The 25,346-nt window shown below is 46.4% G+C and overlaps 1 protein-coding gene across 1 annotated transcript; it reads right to left on the bottom strand.

Moving 5' to 3' along the window:
- Positions 1–234: 234 nt before the first annotated feature.
- On the bottom strand, positions 235–2,038 carry PtA15_11A197 (uncharacterized protein; the record flags this gene model as incomplete). The annotated part of the gene is made up of 3 exons (XM_053161080.1): positions 235–513; positions 1,560–1,697; positions 1,781–2,038. The coding sequence occupies 3 exons, from the start codon at positions 2,036–2,038 to the stop codon at positions 235–237; spliced, it is 675 nt and encodes a 224-aa protein (XP_053025063.1).
- Between the last annotated feature and the right edge of the window lie 23,308 nt (positions 2,039–25,346).

Below are 25,346 nucleotides of genomic sequence, written 5' to 3'. Positions count from 1 at the left end.
TGAGGAGTTGGACGATAACCTTTTGGGCGGAGTAAGCTCGTGTCCAACTGTCGTATGCCACATTCCAGCGTATTCCATATCCAGGGATCAATTGTGGACCTTTGTAGCGCATCTTCTGAGCAAGATGATTGAATTCGGCCCGTTTGGCTGCTGACGAGCAGATTCGGCGACTGATATAATCCACCTGGATTTTTTTGATCAGCAAGTGTAAAAGAACAGAATATTCCGCTGAAATTAACACACTTTGACCAATGTATGACCAAAACCATCCACGATAGATCCTTCCATGCAAGCTTGGCCTTGATTGACATCGGAAAGATCGCAATCGGAGCCGATTGACGCATCATCAGGATCCACTTCGCCGCAATCATCACATTCGTCGACCTCCTGTATCTCATTGGTGCCTTCAACTGATTGCTCGTCTTCAGCAGCATCTTCGTCGAGTTCTTCAATAGTATCAAGCATAGGGAAAAAGTCGGGTTTTGTTGTCGATGATGGGTCTTGAAATTGCTTCTGGAGTTTGATACTCTTGAGCCCGGCTCCTAAGATCAAGGCGAGTACATGACAGAAGCATCGAGGGTGATAGTCTAGATAGTGCTCGAAATCGCCATTTTTTCCACGTATAATCTGAGCCATTTCCTTGACCATGGTAAAATTATTGCTTCCTGAATCTGTGGTCAAGGAATGGATGTAGATAAGATAAGAAAAAGATTAGCCCAAATAAGCGAGCATAAAAAATAATAAGAAGCAATAAAACTTATCTTGTCATGTAGCCCGTTTTTGATCAGGACATTTGCAAAAGGCAGAGCTAAATACTTTCCATTATGGTGCCACGATATGTATTTCATCGACAAATGTTGCAAGACGTACTGCCAGTCCCTGTTTATATAGCAAACTGAAATGCCTATGAAAGCTTTGTGGTTACCTTTTGTGGTCCACACATCGGCTACCAGGCTGATCTTCGAACCAGAGTCCTGAAATAGATCCATTAGTCACAGTTTAATTGTTGCCAAAAATTCCAATAGATTAAACTCACCTTGATATCCTTTAGCATTGTTGACTGTAGGTTCAGGTAAAGCTTCCGAGCAGAGACAGAAGCCCAAGTCCGAGAATAGAGCTCGGCAGTTGCATTGCTGTAATCAAACGCTACTCCAAGGAAAAAATCATTGATGCGAGTCCAAGGGAGTGACTGACGAATCATCCAGAACAAGACGATTTTATTCAAGGTCTTGATGTCAAATCGTCCTTTCTGAATGTAAGCCGTCAGAGTCCCAGAATCTTTTTCCTTTTTAGTTTGGGCAACGGATTCCTCAGCACTTGGCGGTAGTTTGGCGCCATCGGCTATTGCCTTCGCTCGTCCAGGACAACCCTTGTGAGTTCCGGACGCATTTATCGAGCCATCACGATGGGTCTTGAGGTTTGAACTGGTGGAAAGTGGTGTTCGGACTGACTTCGGACACCATCGACATTTATAGGTAAGACCATTTTCCTGAAGAGTAGGTGAGGATGGATCAGTGAAGAACAATAACAAAGATATTGAAATCTTGGACTCTGCTCACCTGTCCTTCGGCAGTGGAACCTTCAAAGAAAAATTTCTTTGGGTGATCGAATCCACCTTTGATGTTCTTTCCGCGCTTGTTCGCCTTTTCGTTCTTGTCATCGGAATCTTGGATAATGTTGAATTCATTGGGTCCAGCCTAATTGAGAGAGATTCGAATAGTAATTAGATCATAGATGTTTGAACCATACAAGAGAACAAACGGACTAAGAAAAAACTCACAGTGCCTGATGTCAATGATGTGGCTCCTGCAGCCTGAGATTCAGGCTGATTTTTGTCCTTGCGCGGGTTTTTAGGATGACTGACAATGGGTTCGCTTCCAGTGGTTGGCACTGAATTGACTACAAGGGTCCTTCGTGAATCAGTGTGAGTTGGGACAAATCCAGGGCGGGCCAGAGGAGTTCGAAGCCGGGAAGATTGGCGGGGGCCTGTTGGGGGTTCTCCCTGGTTTGGTGGGGTTGACTGGCGGTTGGAAGTCATGGCCGGAGCCTGAGGGGAAAGGAGTGATCAATCAAAGCGGAGAGAAGAACCACAGTGGTATCATACCACAATCAACTAGGTTAAACTTTACTGTGCTGTGAATACCCGAGACCGGAGTCTCATTTGATTTGCTGCGCTACAGTAAATATGTAGCGGGCTGTGCGCTAGGTCCGCTAATCATTATGTAGTACGCTATTCTTGGGCTAGTTACTGCGCTAGATTTAATATTTAGCGTTCATCCCGCTAAACTTGCATGTAGCGCTGCTTTTAGCGGATGTAGCGGCTTTGGCGCTAAACTACAGTTATTTTTAGCGTTAGCGGTTTGAAAACGTTAAACTACATGGGGGGGGGAAATCATGTAGCGGGGTTTTCGCTACGCTACGCGCTATATGTAGCGCTGGAGCGCTACCGCTATTGCTAACTGGCCAGATTATTAGCAGCCAGCACTACGCTACTTTTTTAGAGGCGCTAATTACAATTAGCGTAATAGTTGCATCGTTGATACCTGCCACCCTACTCGCCCGACTTCAACCCGATCGAAAAGGTTTTTTCCGTCTTGAAATCCCAGTTGAAACGCCACCAGATACTCACGGGCAAGGGGGCCGACGCTGAACTCATCAAGGCGTTCTTCCCATTGGTCGTTACTCCCCAGATGATGCAGCGACTTTTCCTGGGCAGTGGATACTCCGCGGGACCACAAGCCGCGGCGGCGGGGGGCGAGGCCGTAGCCGCGAATGCAAATGCCGGACGAGCGGATCTTCACTGAAGCAGGATATTCCTGGCTACTTTCTCTACTTTCTCTCTATCTTTATATAGTTTAAATTTATGCTCCCTCCGAGTCTCATGTTACTTGCTATCATCTATAAACATACACGAAAATGAACAGAGATCAACTCAATCCCCTCCCAGACAGACACAGAAGCCTTGGCACATTTGCCCATGCTTTTGTCCAAGTGCTTGCTTCGCTCACTGCTTGGGTGAGTCCATTTTGGGACAAGTTCCGCCTTGGCCTGCGCCATTTTGGGACAAGTCCCTCCGTTGCTTGTGCGCGGGGTGGGGCAATTTGAGGCCAAGTCCTTCCCTTGCACACAGCTTGTGTGATTCATTTTTTGGACAAGTCCCTCAACCGCATGCGCGCGGGGAGGGCCAAATTGAGGCCAAGTGCTTCCCTGGCTGAGTTTTTTTTGGACAAGTCCCTCATTCGCATGTACGCAAGCAAGGGAGAGAAAAATTGAGGCCAAGTCCCTCATTCGCATGCGCGCAAGCAAGGGACAGATAAATTGAAGCCAAGGGCTTCACTCGCTCACGCTTTGGGTGAGTCCTTTTTTTGACAAGTCCCTTGGGACGTGTTTTGCACAATCATTCTCGCGTGTATATTGCTCTTGAAGATGTTAGATTAAAAAACGGGGATATTGAATTTTACAAAGTGTTTTTTACAAGGTACAAGGCCCTGTAAAAAATTTCTTTGTAAAAGTACACATTAAGGGAGGGTATGTGTAATTTTACAATGTGTTGGCTAGATTCAAACCTTGTAATGTAAAAGCAACCTTGTAAAATTATACCTGAAGTCTTCAATGTGCAATTTTACTTGGTGTTTTTTTACAAATTGCCACCTTGTAAAAAAAGTACCTTGCAAAATTGCATATTTGCAGCAAAAACCTGAATTTTACCAAGCAAATGTTGAGGAAGCAGTACACCATGCAAAATATACCTTGTAAAAATCAATAACAATGCCAACCAGGTTTGAAATTACAAGGTGTTGTGTGAATTTTACAAGGTGTTTTTGGTACGCTGCACAAATTCTACCTTGTAAAAATCAATAAAAGTGGTTACCAAGCTCAAATTTACAAGTTGCTGTGGGAAATTTACAAGCCAGTTTTGACTTGTTTTTTTTTTTTTTTTGGAAAACCCACTACTACCAACTACACTTGGAAATTATGAACTTTGGCTGGAATTATGAAGTTTCTGGGAGTCATGAATCACCATATAACCCTTGGTCAAAAATTTTTCCAGTGGATTGAATTCTCTTATTGCTCCTGCACCTTCAATAATTTCAGCAGGAGTGCATATTGGACAATGTGCAGTTGGGGGAAGTCAATTTTCCAAAGGAAAAAGGAGTATAAACACCCTGTAAAATTTCCACAACACCTTGTAAATTTGAACCTGGTAGTTGTTGTTATTGATTTTTACAACATATATTTTGCATGGTGTACTGCTTCCTCAAAATTTTCCTTGTCAAATTCAGGTTTTTGCTGCGAATATGCAATTTTGCAAGGTATTTTTTTTACAAGGTGGCAATTTGTAAAAAAACACAAAGTAAAATTCCACATGGAAGACTTCAGGTATAATTTTACAGGGTTGCTTTTACATTAAAAGGTGGGAATCCAGCCAACACATTGTAAAATTACACATACCCCCCCTTGAAGTTTACTTTTACAAAGAAATTTTTTACAGGGCCTTGTACCTTGTAAAAAACACTTTGTAAAATTCACCCACCCCTTAAAAAACATGTTTTAGTAGCCACAGAATTCAGACTACTCGCGGTTATTTGTGTGTAAATATATGGGGGCTTTCCGAGCCTGGTATAGAGCAATATGTAGAAATGGAAATGAACTACTCGCAGTTTCTTGTGTGTAAATATATGGGGGCTTTCCGAGCCTAGTATAGAGGATTGTGTAGAAAGAGAAACAAAGTATCGACGTTTGGGCTACTTACCCTGGGGCATATCCCCAGCTCAAGGATTCAGCTGTCAGAGCCGTCAGCATCGGCTGGGGCGCTAGGGCAATCCGGCTGAGCTTCTTGATCCGCAGGAGGTTCGTTCTCGGGGGCGGGCGCAGGTGGGGCCAATGCCAATGACACTACCAAGATGGATGAATTTGCGATGTCATATATTGATCAATATAGCGTATATTGATCAATTTATATTGATCAATTTTTTTTTATTCCTCTTGATACCTTTGTCTGTGTTCCATGTCTCCTTAATACTCTTCTATAATCTATCTCCTTCCCCTGTATCTGCTTCAAGCCACAGGAATCTTTTTTTTTTGTCTGATAACATTCATAAATTTATACATACACCATTCAATTCTACATGAAAAAAATACACTGCAAGGTTTAGGATTAATCCAGACTGGCTGAGGGGGGTCTTTTTTTTTCTTGTTTTTTTTACTTCAACAATTGATGTTATCAGAAGTCTCCAAATCTACTTTTTTTCAAAAAAGGAAAAACATTGACCTCTGACCTCTATCAGTATCATGATACGATCCTGCACACATTGCTAATTTGGTTGGTTGAACTTGCTGAAGATATTGCACATCATACTTGAAGTGCTACATGCATAGAAGGCCTTTTTGAAATTAGTTTACCATGGTTTAGCATATTTTTGTCGGGTTCTTTTTTTTATCAACTTTTGTTGTCAACCACAGATTAATGAGGAATATTTCCACATAAAATTTCATCGGACAATTTTTCTGCATAGAAAACCCAGAAATATTGTGTTTGGGGTCATATACATGATGCAGCAGCTACAGTCTGATCAGTTTGCAAATATCACTACTTTGGTAGTTTCTTGGTGTTTCTGCCACTATATCTCATCCCAGTGTGGGAATCCTTCTGCCATATGGTTACCATAATGTTTGGAGGCCCCTAAAGATTCATCATGTACCTTTAATGACCACAAAACCCCCAAATGTAGCAGCTACAGTCTGATCAGTTCCCAAATATCACTACTTTGGTATTTCTTGGTGTTTCTGCCACTATATCTCATCCCAGCGTGGGAATACTTCTGCCATATGGTTACAAAATGGTTACAGGCCCCCAAAGATTCATATGTACCTTTACTGACCACAAAACCTTCAAATGTAGCAGCTACAATCTGATCAGTTCCCAAATATCACTATTTGGTAGTTGCTTGGTGTTTCTGCCACTATATATCATCCCAGTGTGGGAATACTTCTGCCATATGTTTACCAAAATGTTGAGAGGCCCCCAAAGATTCATTATGTACCTTTACTGACCACAAAACCCCCAAATGTAGCAGCTACAGTCTGATCAGTTCCCAAATATCACAACTTTGGTATTTCTTGGTGTTTCTGCCACTATATCTCATCCCAGCGTGGGAATAATTCTGCCATATGGTCACCAAAATATTATATAGCCCCCAGAGATTCATTATGAACCTTTACTGACCACAAAACGTCCAAATGTAGCAGCTACAATCTGATCATTTCCCAAATATCACTACTTTGGTAGTTTCTTGGTGTTTCTGCCACTATTTCTCATCCCAGCATGGGAATACTTCTGCCATATGGTTACAAAAAGGTACATAATCAATCTTTGGGGGCTTGTTAACATTTTGGTAACCATATGGCAGAATTATTCCCATGCTGGGATGAGATATAGTGGCAGAAACACCAGGAAACTACCAAAGTAGTCATATTTGTGAACTGATCAGACTGTAGCTGCTACATTTGGTGGTTTTGTGGTGACTAAAGGTACATAATGAATTATTGGGAGCCTGTCAAAATTTTGATAACCATATGGCAGAAGGATTCCCACACTGGGATGAGATATAGTGGCAGAAACACCAAGAAACTACCAAAGTAGTGATTTTGGGAACTGATCAGACTGTAGCTGCTACATTTGGGGGTTTTGTGGTCAGTCAAGGTACGTAATGAATCTTTGGGGGCTTTTTAACATTTTGGTAACCATCTGGCAGAATTATCCCCACACTGGGATGAGATATAGTGGCAGAAACACCGAGAAATACCAAAGTAGTGATAGTTGGGAACTGATCAGACTGTAGCTGCTACATTGGGGGGTTTTGTGGTCAGTAAAGGTACATAAACAATCTTTGGGGCCTCTAAACATTTTGGTAACAATATGGGAGAAGTATTCCCATGCTGGGATGAGATATAGTGGCAGAAACACCAAGAAACTACCAAAGTAGTGATATTTGGGAACTGATCAGACTGTAGCTGCTACATTTGGAGTTTTTGTTGTCAGTAAATGTATGTAATGAAAGTTTGGAGGCTTGTAAACTTTGTGGTAACCATATGGCAGAAGGATTCCCACGCTGGGATGAGATATAGTTGCACAAACACCAAGAAACTAGCAAAGTAGTGATCTTGGGAACTGATCAGACTGTGGCTGCTAAATTTGGGGGTTTTGTGGGCAGTCAAGGTACATAATGAGCCTTTGGGGGCCTGTAAACATTTTGGTAACCATATGGCAGAAGGATTTCCACACTGGGATAAGATATAGTGGCAGAAACACCAAGAAACTACCAAAGTAGTGATATTTAGGAACTGATCAGACTGTAGCTGCTGCATTTGGGGGATTCGTGGTGACTAAAGGTACATAATGAATGTTTGGGGGTCTGCCAACATTTTGATAACCATATGGCAGAAGGATTCCCCCCCCTGGGATGGGATATAGTGGCAGAAACACCAAGAAACTACCAAAGTTGTTATATTTGGGAACTGATCAGACTTTAGCTGCTACATTTGGAGGTTTGTGGTCAGTAAAGGTACATAATTAATCTTTGGGGGCCTGTAAAAATTTTGGTAACCATATGGCGGAAGGGTTCCTCCGCTGGGATGAGATATATTTGCAAACTGATCAGACTGTAGCTGCTACATTTGGAGGTTTTGTGGTCAGTAAAGGTCCATAATGAATCCCTGGGGGCGGTTCAAAATTTTGGTAACCATATGGCAGAAGGATGCCCACACTGGGATGAGATATAGTGGCAGATACACCAAGAAACTACCAAAGTTGTTATATTTGGGAACTGGTCAGACTGTCGCTGCTACATTTGGGGGTCTTGTGGTGACTTAAGGTCCATAATGAATCCTTGGGGACCCGTAAACATTTTGGTAACCATATGGCAGAAGGATTACCACACTGGGATGAGATATAGTGGCAGAAACTCCAAGAAACTGCCAAGGTAGTGATATTTGGGAACTGATCAGACTGTAGCTGCTGCATTTGGGGGTTTTGTGGTGACTAAAGGTACATAATGAATCTTTGGGGCCCTTTCAACATTTTTTTATTCATATGTCAGAAGTATTCCCACGCTGGGATGAGATAAAGTGTCAGAAACACCAAGAAACTACCAAAGTAGGGATATTTGCAAACTGATCAGACTGTAGCGGCTACATTTGGAGGTTTTGTGGTCAGTAAAGGTACATAATGAATTTTTGGGGGCCTTTAAACATTTTGGTAACCATATGGCAGAAGGATGCCCACACTGGGATGAGATATAGTGGCAGAAACACCAAGAAACTACCAAAGTTGTTATATTTGGGAACTGATCAGACTTTAGCTGCTACATTTGGAGATTTGTGGTCAGTAAAGGTACATAATTAATCTTTGGGGGCTTTTTAACATTTTGGTAACCATCTGGCAGAATTATCCCCACACTGGGATGAGATATAGTGGCAGAAACACCGAGAAATACCAAAGTAGTGATAGTTGGGAACTGATCAGACTGTAGCTGCTACATTGGGGGGTTTTGTGGTCAGTAAAGGTACATAAACAATCTTTGGGGCCTCTAAACATTTTGGTAACAATATGGGAGAAGTATTCCCATGCTGGGATGAGATATAGTGGCAGAAACACCAAGAAACTACCAAAGTAGTGATATTTGGGAACTGATCAGACTGTAGCTGCTACATTTGGAGTTTTTGTTGTCAGTAAATGAATGTAATGAAAGTTTGGAGGCTTGTCAACTTTGTGGTAACCATATGGCAGAAGGATTCCCACGCTGGGATGAGATATAGTTGCACAAACACCAAGAAACTAGCAAAGTAGTGATCTTGGGAACTGATCAGACTGTGGCTGCTAAATTTGGGGGTTTTGTGGGCAGTCAAGGTACATAATGAGCCTTTGGGGGCCTGTAAACATTTTGGTAACCATATGGCAGAAGGATTTCCACACTGGGATAAGATATAGTGGCAGAAACACCAAGAAACTACCAAAGTAGTGATATTTAGGAACTGATCAGACTGTAGCTGCTGCATTTGGGGGATTCGTGGTGACTAAAGGTACATAATGAATGTTTGGGGGTCTGCCAACATTTTGATAACCATATGGCAGAAGGATTCCCCCCCCTGGGATGGGATATAGTGGCAGAAACACCAAGAAACTACCAAAGTTGTTATATTTGGGAACTGATCAGACTTTAGCTGCTACATTTGGAGGTTTGTGGTCAATAGGTACATAATTAATCTTTGGGGGCCTGTAAACATTTTGGTAACCATATGGCGGAAGGGTTCCTCCGCTGGGATGAGATATATTTGCAAACTGATCAGACTGTAGCTGCTACATTTGGAGGTTTTGTGGTCAGTAAAGGTCCATAATGAATCCCTGGGGGCGGTTCAAAATTTTGGTAACCATATGGCAGAAGGATGCCCACACTGGGATGAGATATAGTGGCAGATACACCAAGAAACTACCAAAGTTGTTATATTTGGGAACTGATCAGACTGTCGCTGCTACATTTGGGGGTCTTGTGGTGACTTAAGGTCCATAATAAATCCTTGGGGACCCGTAAACATTTTGGTAACCATATGGCAGAAGGATTACCACACTGGGATGAGATATAGTGGCAGAAACTCCAAGAAACTGCCAAGGTAGTGATATTTGGGAACTGATCAGACTGTAGCTGCTGCATTTGGGGGTTTTGTGGTGACTAAAGGTACATAATGAATCTTTGGGGCCCTTTCAACATTTTTTTATTCATATGTCAGAAGTATTCCCACGCTGGGATGAGATAAAGTGTCAGAAACACCAAGAAACTACCAAAGTAGGGATATTTGCAAACTGATCAGACTGTAGCGGCTACATTTGGAGGTTTTGTGGTCAGTAAAGGTACATAATGAATCTTTGGGGGCCTCTAAACATTTTGGTAACCATATGGCAGAAGGATGCCCACACTGGGATGAGATATAGTGGCAGAAACACCAAGAAACTACCAAAGTTGTTATATTTGGGAACTGATCAGACTTTAGCTGCTACATTTGGAGGTTTGTGGTCAGTAAAGGTACATAATTAATCTTTGGGGGCCTGTTAAAATTTTGGTAACCATATGGCGGAAGGGTTCCTACGCTGGGATGAGATATAGTGGCAGAAACACCATGATACTACCAAAGTAGTGATATTTGGGAACTGATGAGATTGTAGCTGCTACATTTGGGGGTCTTGTGGTGACTTAAGGTCCATAATGAATCCTTGGGGGCTGTTAAACATTTTGGTAACCATATGGCAGAAGCATTCCCACGCTGGGATGAGATATCGTGGCAGAAACACCAAGAAACTACCAAAGTAGTGATATTTGGGAACTGATCAGACTGTTGCTGCTACATTTGGGGGCCTTGTGGTAACCTGAGCTCCATAACAAATCCTTGGGGGCCTGTCAAGATTTTGGCAACCATATGTCAGAAGGATTCCGACGCTGGGATGAGATATAGTCGCAAAAACACCAAGAAACTACCAAAGTTGTTATATTTGGGAACTGATCAGACTGCAGCTGCTACATTTGGGGGTCTTGTGGTGACTTAAGGTCCACAATGAATCCTTGGGGGCCTGTCAACATTTTGGTAACCATATGTCAGAAGTATTCCCACGATGGGATGAGATGTAGTGGCAAAAACACCAAGAAACTACCAAATTAGTGATATTTGGGAACTGATCACACTGTAGCTGCTACATTTGGGGGTTTTGTGGTGACTAAAGGTACATAATGAATCTTTGGGGGTCTGCTAACATTTTGGTAACCATATGGCAGAAGGATCCTCAAGCTGGGATGAGATATAGTGGCAGAAACACCAAGAAACTACCAAAGTTTTGATATTTGGGAACTGATCAGACTGTAGCTGCTACATTTGGGGGTTTTGTGGTGACTAAAGGTACATAATGAATCTTCGGGGTTCTTCTAATATTTTTGTAACCATATGGCAGAAGGATCCTCAAGCTGGGATGAGATATAGTGGCAGAAACACGAAGAAACTACCAAAGTTGTGATATTTGGGAACTGATCAGACTTTTGCTGCTACATTTGGAGGTTTTGTGATCAGTAAAGGTACATAATGAATCTTTGGGGGCCTGTAAACATTTTGGTAACCATATGGCAGAGGGATTCCCACGCTGAGATGAGATGTAGTGGCAGAACACCAAGAAACTACCAAAGTTGTTATATTTGGGAACTGATCAGACTGTAGCTGCTACATTTGGGGGTCTTCTGGTGACTTAAGTTCCATAATGAATCTATGGGGGCCTGTAAGCATTTTGGTAACCATATGGCAGAAGGATCCTCAAGCTGGGATGAGATATAGTGGCAGAAACACCAAGAAACTACCAAAGTTGTGATATTTGGGAACTGATCAGACTGTAGCTGCTACATTTGGGGGTCTTGTGGTGACTTAAGCTCCACAATGAATACTTGGGGGTCTGCTAACATTTTGGTAACCATATGGCAGAAGGATTCCCACACTGGGATGAGATATAGTGGCAGAAACACGAAGAAACTACCAAAGTAGTGATATTTGGGAACTGATCAGACTGTAGCTGCTACATTTGGGGGTCTTCTGGTGACTTAAGCTCCATAATGAATCCTTGGGAGCCTGTAAGCATTTTGGTAACCATATGGCAGAAGGATTCCCACGCTGGGATGAGATGTAGTGGCAGAAACACCAAGAAACTACCAAAGTTGTTATATTTGGGAACTGATCAGACTTTAGCTGCTACATTTGGAGGTTTTGTGGTCAGTAAAGGTAAATAATGAATCTTTGGGGGTCTGCTAACATTTTGGTAACCATATGGCAGAAGGATCCTCAAGCAGGGATGAGATATAGTGGCAGAAACACCAAGAAACTACCAAAGTAGGGATATTTTCGAACTGATCAGACTGTAGCTGCTACATTTGGGGTTTTCGTGGTCAGGAAAGGTACATAATGAAACTTTGGGGGCCTCTTAACATTTTGCTAACCATGTGGCAGAAGGATTCCCACACTGGGATGAGATATAGTGGCAGAAACACCCAGAAACTACCAAAGTAGTGATATTTGGCAACAGATCAGACTGTAGCTGCTACATTTGGCGGTTTTGTGGTGAGTAAAGGTACACGAAGAATGTTTGGGGGCATTTAAACATTTTGATAACCATATGGCAGAAGAATTCCCACACTGTGATGAGATATAGTGGCAGAAACACCAAGAAACTACAAAAGTAGTGATATTTGGCAACTGATCAGATTGTAGCTGCTGCATAATGCATGTGTCCCAAAACACAATATTTCTGGGTTTTATATGCAGAACAATTTTTGGATGAAATTTTATGTCAAAATATTCCTCATTAATCTGTGGGTGATAACAAAAGTAGATAAAACAAAGAACCCAACAAAAATATGCTAAACCATGGTAAACTAATTTCAAAAAGGCCTTCTATGCATGTAGCACCTCAAGTATGATGTGCAATATCTTCAGGAAGTTCAACCAACCAAATTAACAATGTTTGCAGGATGGTATCATGGGAGAGGTCAGAGGTCAATGTTTTTCCTTTTTTGAAAAAAAGTAGATTTGGAGGCTTCTGATAACATCAATTGCTGAAGTAAAAAAGAAAAAGAAAAAAAAATTGAGACCCCTCAGCCACCCTGGATTAATCCTAAAACTTGCAATGTCTTTTTTTCATGAAGAATCAAATGGTGTATGTAGAAATTTATGAATGTTATCAGGCAAAAAAAAAAAAAAATCATGTGGCTTGAAGCTAACACAGGGGGAAGGAGAGAGATTATAGAAGACTATTAAGGAGACATGCAACACAGAAAAAGGTATCAAGAGGAATAAAAAAAATGATCAATATAAATTGATCAATATACGCTATATTGATCAATATACGACATCACAAATTCATCCATCTTGGTAGTGTGAGGTGGTGGGTTGGTGGGTCCCGGTCAATCCAGTTTCGGTTGCGCGGCTGCCGGAGGGGCCTGCTTGGGCCGAGGAAGTGTTGCTTGGGTCAATCTCGGGTTTGATCAGTTGTGCGGACAGATAGTCCGCATGACTTGGGACAAGCCAACAAGCACCTTTCAAGAGCTGAGAGGCGATGGGCAATGGGAAGTTGAGGGAGCGGAGGTCGGCGATTGTCGCATCAAGAAAGTAATCCCATCGGCGGATGTGGGAGAGATTGATCAGGGCCCGCGGGACCGGGTTGGCCCTGTCAAAGTTGCATAAATCCAGAAACTCTTCAATCGTCAGGGCCCTTCCGGCGTCATTGAGCCTAAGTTTGTCATCCGGGTCGCTCTTGCTGATCCAAGAGCTCAAAGAAGCCGATCTTGAAGCTGGAGTCTTGCGAGTCGGCGAAACCGATGGTGGAGAGCGGGGCCTCCCAAAGTTGAGACGGCTTATCGTATGCGCGATCCCCTCACCGGCTGGGCTCCGAGGAATCTTGCGAGCAGGAGAGCAATGGATGCCAGAGTTGGGTGCACTGGTCGGGCCCGAGACCACCTCAATATCTGACGCTGCCGGACTGGGGGCCCGGCTGTGGGTTACACGAGCCAAGGTGGGAAGGTCAGACCCATGGGTTGCTGGCGACCGAGATTCAAGAGTGGGATTGACCTGCGCAGAATTTTCCAGTACCAGGCGGGGAGGGAGGTACCTTCCCGAAGACAACATGCGGACAGGTGTGAACGTGCGGGCCGCACCGGCTGGGTCGGATGGCACCCGCACAGGGGTGAATACACGGGACGCCGCGGCTCTTGCGGCGTTTTGGCGTTGTAAGTCCCAGGGGTTAGGTCTTGGTGCCCTGCTAGCGGCCGCAGCCAGGGGGACAGACAGCTGATGGGTGCTGGGACGGCTCGGCGAATGGGAGGGCCGTCAGTCATCCTGTTGAGCGGCCACGGGGGACTGGTCGGCTGGTGGCGAAGATGGTCCGGTGTGCATGGCTTCCACGGCGCGGCGGTGGCTCCCAAGACGGACATCCTGTTGAGCTGCAAGCTCCGCGAGCGTGTGGACGCGCACGTCCTCAACGATGAACCCGGGATTATTCGGCGGGTGGTCATAATCTACGCCGGGGGCCCGGTGGAGAATCGCACGGCTCCAAGTGTGGAGGCAGTCACGGCTGACTCAAATCAAGCGGCTTCGGTCCTGCGGGTGCTGGATGCGGATGGATTCCGCATTCCCACCATACTTGTCCAGGAGGTGGTGGATCAACTGGGTAAGGATTGCGAGCCGTTCTTTTGCATTCACATCAGCCTTTGGCTGCCGATGTCAGAGGAAAATTAACCCATCATCAGTATCATCAAATGAGCGGGAAGAGGATGATGCAGGACTTACATTCATGGCCAGACGTGTCTGGCATCGCTCCAACGCCATCCAAGTGTCCTCAGACCCATAGCTCATGGCTAAGGTGTCTTGTTGCGCGCGTTCCTGCCAGACAGAGAGAGCGTGAGGCCCAGAAGAAACAAAAGATCACATGGCCAAGAGATCCCACCTGCTGCTGTTCTTTGGCGGTTTTACGGGGGTCGTTCATGGATATCTTGACCTGGACCTTTGAGAGTGGGTTGTCCACAACCGCATGAACGAAGGGGGCCAATTCGGTGTTGTTTGCGATCATAGCGGCAGACTTCGCACTGTAAACTGGGTGTTTCATGATAATACCTTTCCACTGCAGAAGGCCCTGCAAGTCCAGGCTCTTCAGGTGGGCGCCCAGGAGCGGGATGGTCTTGTTGAGGGCGTCCATGGCGTCGACCTTGAAACGTTCCCATGTGGTGTTCTGGATATTGGTCATCAGGACCGCCACACCTTTTGGGATCACTCGTTCCCACTCTTTTGAGACCGCGGCCACCGGATTCCGTGGGTTCACTTGGGCCAATTGCCCAGCCGCCGTGCGCATGAACACGTGGTGAATGATCTTGATTGGTCTTGGAACAGGGGCAGGTCTGGTGGCCTTCTGTTGGGGCCCTGCCGGGGGGGGATCTGAGGTAGTTGGAAGTGCCGTGTCACCAGGGGGGAAGCCGCCGTCTGGGAGCGGGACACCGGGCGCAGGGCCGTTGGTTGGATTCCTTTGGGTCACGTTGCCGCTGTCGTTGTCTTGGGTACCTTCGTAGAAGAGCATACACTCCTCGGCATCGTCATTTGGCCGTAGAGATGGCTCAAGGTAAGACTCCTGCGGTCCGTCTGGGGTGTTCGGGGACAGCAACGGTTCCACCCGGCGGGTCAGAGTGAAGAAATCATCGGGCGATTGGTTCGAGGTGGAGGTCCTTTTTCTGGGAGGCATGTCCTGGAAATATAGCAGCAAATTTAGCGTCGGGCAAAAGCCGCAAACAGTGAAAGGGCAGGTGGGCTGGCCCTTCAAGTGGACTCACGTCAACCAAAATTTCCCGGACGATGATACTGATCCGACGGTCTGCAGTGTGTGGAATTGAGACCAGTAGGGGGGATGAATCTGAGATGGGACTCAGAAGTCAGCACAATGTGACAGGGGATCAACCAAGGGGACAGACTAACCTAGGGCGGGACGGAGCCGGGTTTTTTGGGGAGGCCGGTTATGTTTTTTTTTTTTTTGCGGGCTGGGTGGGAGGGATGCCGGGTGGGGGGGGGGGGGCGGCCGGTTTGTGGTTGGGTCCAATCAGAGGGGGGTGGGCTGGATCGGGGGCCATGGCTGAGGGGGGGAGGTGTGAGGAAGTATGCGGAAGAAAGGAAGAATTGGAAGGTCATACAGCCCCCAGCTGGGCAGTGGGCTGAAATGTGAAACCGTGTTGGTTGGATTTTCAGCCACACGAAAAAGCAAGCTTTTTCGCGTTAGCTGTACATTAGGTTTTGCTTCCTTTATGTATCAATACTCTACATTGTCGTTCCGCTTTTCTTTCTCTCTTCCTTACACACTCATCACTTGTGTCAACTCATCTTGTACCTCGATTAGGTACTTAGCTCATTCAGCTCTTGTTTGCTTTACTCGGAGTCCTTCTCTCCTCGCTTGCTCACGGCTGTCTAACTGGTGTTTCATAGGTTCAGTTTCTTTTCCTTCTCATGTTCTTTATCATTCTATTACTCAATAAGCATAACACACTCATCACTTGTGTCAACTCATCTCGTACCTCGATTAGGTACTTAGCTCATTCAGCTCTTGTTTGCTTCACTCGGAGTCCTTCTCTCCTTGATTGCTCACGGCTGTCTAACTGGTGTTTCATAAATGTCGCGCCAGCCTATACGCCTCAGAACAACGGAATGGCTGAACGCGCAAACAGGACAATAATCGACATGACGCGTTGCCTGTTGATGCAAGCCAATATGGCTCCGGAGTGGTGGGCCAAAGCGGCCCAGGCCGCCACATCCACGACAAACTGTCTTCCCTCGCTAGCCAAAGGTCGCACCTCTCCCCTAGAACTCATGTTCAAGATCAAACCGTACATCACTTTCTTCAGGCCATTCGGATGTCGGGTCTGGATCGTCAAGCCGAAACAAAAAAGGGACTCGAAGTTCTCCTCCATCTCATGAGAGGGGGTATTGCTTGGTTACGACAATGACTACTCGTCATACCGGGTTTACCGCTTTGATGACAAGGCAATCATAACAGCCAAGCATGTCCATTTTGATGAGGCTAGCTTTCCCGAGTGCCCGGCATTAAACCAAAGGTACACGGCCCTTGGGCCGAACAAGCTACCCAGCTTCAAACCGTCGGACCCGCTTCCATTCAGCGAGGAGGACTCGGTAGCCGGAGACCATCAGGAAGCCACCGAAGAGCTGGAGTCAGAACTGCGTGACATCTCCACGATAGCCAGAGACCTTCGCTCCAGCAGCCCCCAAGCTCAGGACCAACCCGTACAGCCCAATAACCCCCAGACTTCGGCCCCGGCGGCAGGAAGACGCTACGCCTGGACTCTTACACCTCCAGCGCAGGAAATCTCTAGCAGCATCGACACGAGCAATATCATTCAGGGAAAGCGATCACGACAGGCGCTTCTGATCGAGATCGAAGTGGACCCGAAGAATCACAAACAAGCAATGGCCGGGCCCGACCGCGACAACTGGACAAAGGCAGAACTGAAGGAGATATCCAACATGCTGAAGCATCAAGTTTGGATATTGCGCCAGTGGCTCCTATCTGACGAACCTATTCCCTCCACATGGGCTTATAGGAGAAAGCTAGGTGCCGCTAATGAAGTAATCAAATTCAAAGCCCGCATCTGTGCGCAGGGATTTTGCCAGGTGCACGGGCGTAACTTCAACGTCATCTACGCCCCGACGGGCAAAGCCTCTTCCTTGGGGCTGCTTATCTCTTTCGCTGTGAACCACCGAATGAAGATCCATCAGCTTGACGTCCAAAGTGCTTTCCTTACGTGCCCGCTGGAAGAAACGGTCACGCTGTTTCCACCTCAAGGTTACAACTGCCCGCCTAACTCGGTCTTACACCTGAAGAAAGCCATTTACGGTCTGCGCCAGGCACCACTTGCATGGTATAAGTGTTTGACAAGCTACCTCAAGTCTCTAGGATTCTCAATCTCAGTCTTGGACCCTTGCATATTCTGGAGACGCGAAGGAAAAGGCAAACCAGCCACCTGGCTCTTTGCCCATGTTGACAACATCATTATCATAAGTCATCAGCCGGAGGTCTTTCAAGCGGAGATGGAACAGGAGTTTGAAAAAAAAATACCCAGGAGACTCCGAGTTTCTTCTGGGAATGAACATCGACCAGTTCAAAGGCAGACAGCTCCAGATAAACCAGACGCAGTATATAGAGCGCAAGCTGGTTGAATTTGGGCTTGACAGGGAACACCCTGCCTTGTGTCTGTTAAACCCAAGAGAACGCCTTTCCAAAGCAACAGCGCAAGAGATTGATGCACTCAATAAACTTAACATCAACTACAGGGCCTTAGTGGGATCTCTAAACTACGTCAGCATTATTACTAGGCCGGATGTCTCTCTTGCCGTGAGCCAACTGTTGCAGTACCCCGAAAAGTCTGGGATCAAAAACTACAAGGCCGCCGTGCAAGTCTTCCGTTATTTGTTGCAAACGCTCGGAATCCGCAGGCCTTAGGGCATTCTCCAATGCGGACTAGGGTAACTGCCCCGACATCAGAAGATCCACCACCGGCTTTGTGGTCCTCGTGAGCTCACACCTTCTCAACTGGAAGTCGAGCAAGCAGCCAACAGTTTCCCTTTTGACGGCAGAGGCTGAGTACAAGGCACTCTCAGACCTTGGGAGGGACCTCGCCTGGTTCACCAGTCTTATCAAGGAAATTGAGCTTCCAGAATCAATCCAAGAAATTGAAGTAGGAGTCAACAATCAAGGCGCCATAGATCTTGCCAACAGTGAAACATCGCAAAATAGTTTCCAAACAAAGCACATGAACATCCGGCTCCACTTTGTCAGGGAGCTTATTCTCTTCCACATCATCAAATTACAATACGTGAAGACCAACACCAACGCTGCAAACTTTCTCACTAAACCCCTTGGACGCTCGGTAATTTGTCACTCCCTTGCCCAAATAGGTGTCATTCAAATCTCAGAAGCTACTTTGAATCTCTTGACTTGAAGTATGCGAGGCTGTAGGAATCCAGACCAGAACCCGCAGCAACCTTTACGGAAGCTCGCCAGGCCAGACCAAGGTGGAAGCCCAGCTGCAAATAAAGTTTAGCCCCTTTTGCAGTTCAGACCCAAGACCTAATCACAGCAAAGCTAAATGTTGTGTATCTCTCCGTTGACTGCAGATGCCAAGCAAGCGAGAACCTTAATGGTCACTGCCCACAGACAAGCGCAAGCACAGTCCAAAACCTTGTACGCCCCAAGAGGAACAAAAAGCAGACTTAAACGTAAGGCTGACTTTATTGTGTTCTTTTGCAGAACCCTTGCGGAACAACTCAGACTCAAAACCCAGAAAGCCCAGACAGACCTGCTCTCAAGACTATTGTTGCAAGCATTGGTTACTTGTAAGCACAGAAATAGCAAGCAGACTACAGAGCATAAATCACAGACAACTAAAATTGGAACACTGCTCCCAAACAAACAGACCCGTACAGACAGGAAAAGACAAAGTTACTCAAGTAACTCGGCTTACACCCGTTGTGGTAGACGCTTTAGTTCTGGATGGAAAAATTCAAAAATTTCTAGTTTACATATGTAGTGTTACATTACACCATCTTTTGATACACACACTCCCTTCAGTTTACATACACAGTTTTACAAAACCGCATGTATATAGCTTACATACTACCCTTTTACATATATATGTGGCTGCGTAGCAACCAGCCAGCCTCATATGCAGCTGTGTAGCAACCACAAGCCACTTATTACAGTAACCCAGCAACCACAAGCCACATTAATAAAGCGGCATAGTAACCATGGGGCTGTGCAAGTCAATCAAGCAGACTACACAGCAATACAGAAAGCTGTGCAGGTCACTTGAGAAGACTCCATAGCAACCAGAGGGCTGTGTAAGCCACACTTGTAACTAGATCACCAGCTAAATTTGCTCATGTATACACTGCCACACTGTACATAGCTGTATTTGCACAGCATTTGTAAAGGCACACCAGCCAAAACCCCTCATGTACATAGACCACCAGCATAAATGCCTCACATTTTCCTATATAAGGAGGGGTTCTCTCTTCCTTTTTCCCCCATCCAAGGAAGGAGATCATTCCCCCCATGAGATTCAAATAAATTGTCACCCTCACACTCTCCGCCACATAATAAAATACTAGCTTTATATTTTGAAATACACAGTCCGTTGTGAGCCACTTGTGAGAAAAGTATTCAACTACACTAGACCACTGTCTTCTTGCTTCCAGCCTAGCTGGGGGTGTTGTCAGTCTTTGTCTTTCAGAGAAGCAGGGGTTTCCCCTCACTTCCTTCTCTAAATTCAGCCATAAGAGGTGCAAACCGCTTTTGGAGTCTCACACCGTAAGTGGGAAAAGACCAGCAACCAGAGTTATCAGAGAAAGAGACTGACGTCGGACACACGGCCAACTGGAGTGTAGGATTCAACAAAACAGCTTGTGAAACACAAAGGCGGCGCAAGTGCACAATCCTTTCCACTCTCACTCAACCAGACTCAGTCCCGGGGCATATCCTGTTCTGCTTTTAGGTACATGCCCGGATCAATTTCTTTAACCAGATCATTTCTATTTCATTGCTATGATTTTATATACAAAGATCTGACAAGCAAGAAATAAACTTTTAGTTGCTCCATTTCTTTAATTAGATATCATCATGAAAGTTTTAGAGAGAAACAAGTATTGGATCAATATCAACATTGATGTGGGCCTCTACATCCGAGTTGTCTGAGTTGGAGGCCTCCTCTTCATCAGACTCCTCCTGTCAATCAGTAGACCCCTCGTGTCAACCAGTCGCCAAGGATTTGGAGCATTTTTTTGCCAAGGATCCCAACCGCTTGTTTTCCTTAGCCTTTTGGGCTGCTAATGTTTTTCTTGCCTCAAGTTGATCGCGCATGTCTGTAAGGGTTTCACCAAGGCTCCACCCTTACATAAGCTGTGTTGTAATAGAAGCATTATTATCCATGCTTATACATAGTATTCCCGCTTTATATAGTTTTGATCCCATCTCTTCTCTTCTCCCCCAAGCTGGTCTTCCCCTTCTTCCTTCTTTCATCGGCCAATCTCAGAAATTCACATTCTTTTTATAGACTTCAGGCCTTTGGCCCTCCGTCCCTCCGTTCCTTCCAGTGAGGGTTCACAGAACCCTTACACTTTTTTTTTCTATAAAAAGTTTTTTTCAATCGCTTACTCTCCACGAAATTTCTCCTTGGACTCTCGGAATCTTCATTGGACTCAGGAGCATCACTGAACCCTTGGGCATTGGAAGTTTTTGTCATAATAGTCTCATCCTCCTTGGGCTCGGAGGCTCTTCAACATCGGAACAACCTCATCCTCGCTGGACTCGGAGGCCCTTCATTTTGGAACGGCCTCATCCTCGTTGGACTCGGAGGCTTCTCATCTTCGGAACAGCCTCACCCTTGCTGGACTCGGAGGCTCTTTTGCCATTCGAAACTTCATCCTCAAATACTCTTCAGTGTCGTCCCAGGCTTGCCCTTGCCCTCAACAATCAGTCCTTTTCCTCGTCAGCTCCAGAAACACCCTCAATCCTCGCTCTCTTGGACACTCGGTCTGCTCTCATCTCGTTTGATTGGGCACTCGGTCCACGCCTTGGACACTCAATCTGCTCGAAACTCGCTCGCTTGGACTTGGTCCACTCCAGACACTCGTTGCGACCTCTTCAGCTGGCTTTCGCGGCCAGAACCTCTCTGGGCTTTCTTTGCCGTCAGTCTCCGTGATCTTGACGGGACGGTTTGGAATGATCAGCGGCCCACTGTCCGACCTCGCCTCCTCCATCCTGTTCGCCCCCCAACTTTGACGACACCCGACAGGCTCCAACCCGCCCAAGCACAGCCTCGATCTCCGGGAAACACTTCTGAGAACGCTCGGTCCCGCCGAACCCCCTCTGCTTCTCCATTCCGATCTGAAGCACCTGGCCCAGCCTTCATTGGCTTGTGGTCACTTCCCCGAGCTCCCCGGCACCCTCGACATCCGCATCGACACACACACGACGCCCATCCTCGCATTCGACGCGCGCGCCAACAGCCCGCCGATCGTCGCCAACTCGCCTCGATCCCTTTCCGTCACCCGTCCTTTCTTCTTCGGAGGGGTCAATGGGGTCCCTCTGAGAAGAAAGGCGCCACACCCCGGACAACCCAAAAGCTACAGACGGTCCTCAACCCTCGCCCCCTTTTCTGGCCGCTTCCGCCCCCCTCCCACACCCTCGCCCTCCCATCGCCCTCGCCCTCCCATCGCCCTCGCCCTCCCATCGCCCTCGCTCTCTCCACATTGCCCTCGCCATCCTTCGACCGCCACGCGCCCTGGCTACTACTCAACCTCGCCAACAATCCTTCTTGTCTCTCTTCGCTGTCCCCCTGCCCACTTTTCTTTTCTCGATGCCAAAGGACAGACGACCCAAAGGTCCCGGACTCCTCGATTTTCCTCTCAATCACCTCGCACGCCACCGCCTCCTCAACCAGGAGCATCCCCACCAGACACACCAGCTCGCGCCACCCTCGTCGTCATCTCAGTCAACCCAACCCCTGCCATTCGTCTGAACCCTCAGCTACCAGGTCCTCTCTTCCTCAGAGGGGTCAATGGGGTCCCTCTGAGGGGATGGAGACTATCAGCGGCAGCCGCCCGCTCCCCCGTCCGGACCACTCCGGTCCACACACGCTGTCGTCGCCGTCGTCGACGGAAGGCGGCCAGGAACGGCCCTCGGCGCCGCCCGCGCTTCCTCACTTGTCTTCCCCTCGCTCGCGTCACCATGCTCGCCAGACCACTCAAAGCCTGACCTCCTCTGCTACGACCCGCCCTCCAGGACCCCTGCACACTTGAGAGAAGGTCTCCGGCCTCGAAGGCTACATCTTCATCAGCGGCCTCGCCTCCCACCTGCTCACTCTGCTTGTCCGCGCCAGGTGGCCCTCGTCCATGGCTCCTCCAAAGACCTCGCCCCTCTCTCCGCAATCGCGAAGGAACAACGCCCCTCGCCATCGCTCCCCACCTCTTGACATCACTCTTTGCCCTTCCCTATTGACTCCAGCCCCTCGTCGACATCGCCTCAAGCCCCTCATCATCCACTCCCTCGCACCCTTGTCATCGCTTCCAGCCACTCTCCATCGCCACAGGCCCCTCGTCACCATATCTAGCCTTCTGTCATTGTCATCATCGCCTCTAGCTCCTCCTCATCGCCTCAGCTCAATGTTATCAACCTTGTTGCATCTTTGTACCTGGTCAATCATGACTGTTGCTTCAGGACATTCAGTCCATTTGGGACACTTGGTCTACTCGGGACATTCGGTCCATTAGGGACACTCGGTCCACTCGGGACATTTGGTCCATTTGGGACACTCGGTCCACTTGGGACATTCGGTCCATTTGGGACACTCGGTCCACTCGGGACATTCAGTCCATTCGGTCTTCTCACTCTCTCGTCATTGCCCTCACTCTCTCCCCCTTGTCTCCTCTCTCAACCCCATTGTCTTTGTCTCTTGCCCTCGCCATCGCCTCCAACCCCTCTTTGTCGCTCCAGCCCCTCACCATCATCTGTTTTCCTTTTCTTTTATAGGAGGGGAGATTGTAAGGGTTTCACCAAGGCTCCACCCTTACATAAGCTGTGTTGTAATAGAAGCATTATTATCCATGCTTATACATAGTATTCCCGCTTTATATAGTTTTGATCCCATCTCTTCTCTTCTCCCCCAAGCTGGTCTTCCCCTTCTTCCTTCTTTCATCGGCCGATCTCAGAAATTCACATTCTTTTTATAGACTTCAGGCCTTTGGCCCTCCGTCCCTCCGTTCCTTCCAGTGAGGGTTCACAGAACCCTTACAATGTCCTGCAAAATCATCTCCTTTTGGAGTCGCAGGAATTCTTGGGAGGCCTTGTCCGGTAAGTTGTTGATGTCCTTGGACATTATCTCCATGTTTGTCTGGCTGACTTCAGCTTTTGCTACCGCTTGAAAAATTTTGTTCATTTTTTTCATTGCAAGTGTTTGGTCACGGTAGTCACTTGAGCGGTTCAATAATATTTTAATCTTTTTTGCATTATAGTGATGTTGCTTCATGGCTTGTTTGGTAGCATGAACGCCTGTAAGACGCTTCCAAGAACCTTTGGAGATCATTTGGGATGCTGAGGGTGATTGAGATGTGATTGGCAAAGTGTTGGCTGGAGTTGCAGGTGTAGATGGATTTGGAGCCGAGATTGTTGCACCCAAATCTTGAGGGTTCCAATTTTCAAAGAGGTTTATCCACTTTGGCAAGTCCTTGATAACCAACCAAGCTTGCTCAAACAAGAATTTTTTGCCTTCTTGCTCATAGTAAGCCTTGTTGGCATCAGGAAGGAGATCCGTTAAGACAGAGCCAGACGGTTGGTTTTTTTCAAGCTTGCAATATATTGCAGAGAATTTTAATGAATCTTTCTGAATGTGTTGGCCCCAACTGCATGCAAGGACACAAAAAAGGTCAGACAACAATTGAAAAAAGAAAAAGAAAAATCACAAACCGGTTCTTGCAGTGGTTCCAATCTCTTTCAACAGTGCCATAGGCATTGAAATCCTTGACAATACGCTTCCAAAAATCATCTTTCTTTTGGCCAGTGGATTGGATGGTGTCCTCCAAGATTTTGATCCAGCTTTTTGCAAGCTGTTCATCATCTGGGGGGAGCCATTTTGGGCCTTGTTTGGGTGGCATTGTTCCGATGGGATGGTATGGCGGTATTGATGGGACAATGTGGGGGTATCAATTGGATGGAAGCCAAGATGTGCAGATAGCTGTATGTAGCTATTGTGGATTTAGCTAAGAATTTAGGTCATGACTAACCGTCACTAGATTTAGTGACGGTTAGCTGAAATTGGAGCTTCCCACTAATTTATTTCGGGGTTAGCTACGCCCGGTGTGCTTGAGATTTGTGGCTAACCTAGCCAGCTGCAAGCTAAACTAGTCACCGGTAAGGATGCGCCCTGATTTAGTGTGCCGAGTTGTTCAGTAGAGGCCTCTTCCTCTCTCAGCAGAAGAGGCGCTTTTCTTCTTTCTTTATGTAGCACATATTTTAGTGCCTTCTGTTTACTCTCATGATGTGCTTTTTTGTGTATGTAGTTTGTGTTTGCGGCTCCTCTCTTAAGGAGCCTATCTTGTAGGGACTTGGTCTCCTTTTCCTCTCTTCTTCAGTCATCTCAAAATCAATCCTGATTTCCTAGGCATTTTTCTGAGTCCTGTATGCGCACCGGTACAGTGGTAGCAAGAGTTAAAAAATAATTTTTTACAAAACAAACCATTCCAAGACTCCTGCCCCTTTTGCAAAGCACAAAACGGTGTACCCCCAACAACTATCCTTTTTTTGCTTTCTGCGACTTTCATCCTCTTGACTGATTCCTTCCACTGTTGAAAATTGAAAAACTACTTGTCCTACCTCTAGTTAGTCTTTACTTGCAACAATTAGAGTTAGTTCAACACTTTTTTCTTGTTTCTTATGGTTAAATCCGTCACCGACCCATCAGCGAGAAGCGTAAAGACAGCCGAATATCGCCTTTTGAATTCTTGGCCGAGTCAGTTTTGTTGTGAAGCTTGACCTCTGGTGTAGCCTAGGCAGAGCAGAGCTCTCTGCGGATTGACGTTGCTAGAGAAGCAGCACTAGTGGAAATCAGCTTACTGATTGTTCCACACATTTTTGTTTGTACAGTCAGTATGGGCTTACTTTGTTGAGGCTGTAATTTGCCCACCGGGAAAGAAGCCTTGGGGGTAGGCGCTGTGGTAGACGGAAA

This window comes from Puccinia triticina, chromosome 11A (assembly GCF_026914185.1).
Source record: "Puccinia triticina chromosome 11A, complete sequence".
NCBI lineage: Eukaryota > Fungi > Basidiomycota > Pucciniomycetes > Pucciniales > Pucciniaceae > Puccinia > Puccinia triticina.
The sequence above is the reverse complement of the archived record's forward strand: the minus strand, read 5'-3'. Positions and strand labels throughout refer to the sequence as shown.